This window comes from Cervus canadensis, chromosome 5, assembly GCF_019320065.1.
Source record: "Cervus canadensis isolate Bull #8, Minnesota chromosome 5, ASM1932006v1, whole genome shotgun sequence".
In the NCBI taxonomy this organism is placed as follows: domain Eukaryota; kingdom Metazoa; phylum Chordata; class Mammalia; order Artiodactyla; family Cervidae; genus Cervus; species Cervus canadensis.
Window position 1 is genome coordinate 37,206,641 of NC_057390.1, and position 4,073 is coordinate 37,210,713.

The 4,073-nt window shown below is 39.6% G+C and overlaps 1 protein-coding gene across 1 annotated transcript; it reads left to right on the forward strand.

Moving 5' to 3' along the window:
- Positions 1-1,321: 1,321 nt before the first annotated feature.
- Positions 1,322-2,664, forward strand: LOC122441692 (dnaJ homolog subfamily A member 1-like). Its single transcript, XM_043468608.1, has one exon. The coding sequence runs from the start codon at positions 1,568-1,570 to the stop codon at positions 2,507-2,509; it is 942 nt and encodes a 313-aa protein (XP_043324543.1). The 5' UTR covers positions 1,322-1,567; the 3' UTR covers positions 2,510-2,664.
- The last annotated feature ends 1,409 nt before the right edge of the window (positions 2,665-4,073 follow it).

The window sequence follows — 4,073 nt, forward strand, 5'->3', positions numbered from 1 at the left end:
TACACACTGAGGAAACCAGATCTGAAAGAGACACGTGCACCCCAGTGTTCATTGCAGCACTGTTTATAATAGCCAGGACATTGAAACAACCTAGATGTCCATCAGCAGACGAATGGATAAGGAAGCTGTGGTACATATACACCATGGAATATTACTCAGCCGTTAAAAGGAATTCATTTGAATCAGTTCTAATGAGATGGATAAACTGGAGCCCCTTATACAGAGTGAAGTAAGCCAGAAAAATAAAGAACATTACAGCATACTAACACATATATATGGAATTTAGAAAGATGGTAACGATAACCCTATATGCAAAACAGAAAAAAGAGACACAGAAATACAGAACAGACTTTTGAACTCTGTGGGAGAATGTGAGGGTGGGATAGTTCAAAAGAACAGCATGTATACTATCTATGGTGAAACAGATCACCAGCCCAGGTGGGATGCATGAGACAAGTGCTCGGGCCTGGTGCATTGGGAAGACCCAGAGGAATTGGAGTGTGAGAGGGAGATGGGAGGGGGGATCGGGAGCGGGAATAAGTGTAAATCTATGGCTGTTTCATATCAATTATGACAAAACCCACTGAAATGTTTGAAGTTAATTAGCCTCCAACTAATTAAAAAAAATTAAAAAAAAAAAAAGAAAACAGATATACAATTACTGGTTTTAATAAGTGTGACAATGGAAAGAATAGGAATCTTGAGAGAGAATAACAAGGTTACATGATTTAGTTTGGGAGTGGGGAGGACAGTGGGATGGTCAGGCAAGGCTGAGTGGAGCTGAGATCTGAAGGATGAATAGGAGTCTGGTGGACAAGAGAGGAAATCCTATTGAAGGCAGAGTAAACAAGTGTACAAAAATTTGATGTGGGAAAGGACTCAGCCATTTCCAAGACGGGCAGGTATGGCTGCAGCTACAAGGATTCTGAACAGGATGGTGGGAGATGAGGATAGACAAACAGGCAAGAGTGGATGAATCAGGACCTTGAAGGTAATGGTACACTAGTTGTAATGCGAAGCCTCCAGAAGGTTATAAGGGAGGACAACCTGATTTACATCTAAAAAGCTGGCTATTGTGTATAGGAGTGGGGCAAGACTGGAGGTAGAGAGAGGAGGAGGAAAGCATTAGCTGTGGTCCAAGACAATGATAGTCATCATTTGGACAGAAGTCATGATAAAGGGGGAAAGTGGCCATTTTAAAGATAGAATTTTAGATGGAATATCAGGACTTGTTGATGGAAAAACTACCAAGAATGTTTCTCTTTGTCTCATCCATTGCCAATAATAAACATGTATAGTGGATCACTTTAAAAAAAAAAAAAAAGAAACCACTTACTATGATGTTTTGGGGGTCAAACCCAATGCCACCCAAGAAGAATTGAAAAAGGCTTACAGGAAACTGGCCTTGAAGTACCACCCTGATAAGAACCCAAATGAAGGCGAGAAGTTTAAACAGATTTCTCAAGCTTACGAAGTGCTTTCTGATGCAAAGAAAAGGGAATTATATGACAAAGGAGGAGAACAGGCAATTAAAGAAGGTGGAGCAGGTGGTGGTTTTGGCTCCCCCATGGACATCTTTGATATGTTTTTCAGAGGAGGAGGCAGGATGCAGAGAGAGAGGAGAGGTAAAAACGTTGTGCATCAACTTACAGTAACTTTAGAAGATTCATATAATGGTGCAACAAGAAAACTAGCTCTGCAAAAGAATGTGATTTGTGACAAATGTGAAGGCCAAGGTGGTAAGAAAGGAGCGGTAGAATGCTGTCCCAATTGCCGAGGTACTGGAATGCAAATAAGAATTCATCAGAGAGGACCTGGAATGGTTCAGCAAATTCAGTCTGTCTGCATGGAGTGCCAGGGCCATGGGGAGCGGATCAGCCCTAAAGATAGATGTAAAAGCTGCAACGGAAGGAAGATAGTTCGAGAAAAGAAAATTCTAGAAGTTCATATTGACAAAGGCATGAAAGATGGCCAGAAGATAACATTCCATGGTGAAGGAGACCAAGAATCAGGACTGGAGCCAGGAGATATTATCATTGTTTTAGATCAGAAGGACCATGCTGTTTTTACTCGACGAGGAGAAGATCTTTTCATGTGTATGGACATACAGCTGGTTGAGGCGTTGTGTGGCTTCCAGAAGCCAATATCTACTCTTGACAACCGAACCATAGTCATCACTTCTCATCCAGGTCAGATCGTCAAGCATGGAGATATCAAGTGTGTGCTAAATGAAGGCATGCCAATTTATCGTAGGCCATATGAAAAGGGTCGCCTAATCATTGAATTTAAGGTAAACTTTCCTGAGAATGGCTTTCTCTCTCCTGATAAACTCTCTTTGCTGGAAAAACTTCTGCCTGAGAGGAAGGAAGTAGAAGAGACTGATGAAATGGACCAGGTAGAATTAGTGGACTTTGATCCAAATCAGGAAAGATGGTGCCATTACAGTGGAGAAGCATATGAGGATGATGAACATCATCCCCGGGGTGGTGTTCAGTGTCAGACCTCTTAGTAGGCCCATGAATAACACTCACTGCTGGGGTTTTATTGCAGTAGTGATTGAGTGAAGGACTATAATCATAATATGCTCACTACTTGCTTTTGTTTTAATATTCAACTATAGTAGTGTTTAAAAGTTAAATGAAGAATAAACTTGAATATAAAAGCTAAAAAAAAAAAAAAAAAAAAAAAAAAAACCCAAGATCAACTCTGAAAGAAATCTAAAAGCTGATCCTAGGTGAATTAGACCCAACTGAACCTGACATCCTGAGACACTAAAGTGTATATAATAGTTTAAAACGCATCATTATGTTCATCATATTGAATCAGCATTCTGAAGTTCTATACAACTACACATAAGTTAAGCAGGTAACTATTACTCCTAACAGAAGTATCTTCAGTGAGCAAGCAGTGACTTTTAAGCCAGATAAAATACTACTAGGTTGTTGAGAATAATTTTGGCCTTTAAAAATTGCCTTAAGAAATGCAGATGACTTGCTGAAGAAGAATATTCCTCCTTTATTGAGAAAGAGAAAGCAGGGACTACTGCAAAGGAAGAACTCAGTGATCTTCTCCTTCTGGCTGGATAAAAATTGAATTTTATTACTAAGAAGGTCAAGTTATGCTGAAAACATCAAAATTTCTTCTTTCTCAAAAACAGATTCTGTTACTCGGTGGTTAAAATCCAATTTCTACCTATATCCTCAAAAAGTCCCTTTAATTTTCCCAGTAGGATGTTTAGAAGGTTGGGGATCAGCTGCAAAGTATTTGTTCTCACTATGTGATCAGAAATAAGGCTCAGATCGGCCTTTTAGTATCTGCAACATGAAAATCTGATGCTCCTGGAACTTCCGCCCATGAAACGCTATATGTAATGGGAGACAACACAGAAGAGAGGAAAAGGGCCAGTGATGAAACTCAACTCTACCACTTCTGAGTTAAGTAGCCCTGGGCTTGTCTCTTAACCTCAATTAGGCTGTTTCTTCCTGTGTAAAATCTGAATAATAATGCCAACATTGTGAGAATTGAGTAAACTTGCCTAGTTCATTGTCTGGTGCAGAAAGTAACATTATGAGCATTTGTCATATAAATGTTGTGATTGAAGGACAACCATTTTGGACAAACATTTACAAAAGAATTCTAACCATAATTTTTTACTGCTATAAAATAGAGAGTTATTCAGTTTTTATGTGAGTCGGGATCCATCTATCTGTTTACTGTAATCCACTATGATCAGCATATCTTCAGTGTTGTGTTGATTCCTGCATCCACTGTCTGCCTGGATATTACATACCCAAATGTGGTAACCAGCCTCCAACACGCAACACGACATCCAATGATTACTGTCTACTGATATTCATGCCCTTGTATTGTTTCCTCCCATGATGACTATATAGCCAATAGGATATTGTGGAAATGATAGTGCAACTTCCAAAACTGATTCATAAAAGACATTTTTCTTTCAGCCTTGCTCCCTCTTGAATCACTCATTCTGGAGCAAGCCAGCTGCTAAGTCAGGATGTTACTCAGCAGCCTATGCGGAGGTTCACAAACTGAGGAATTGAAGCCTCTTAACT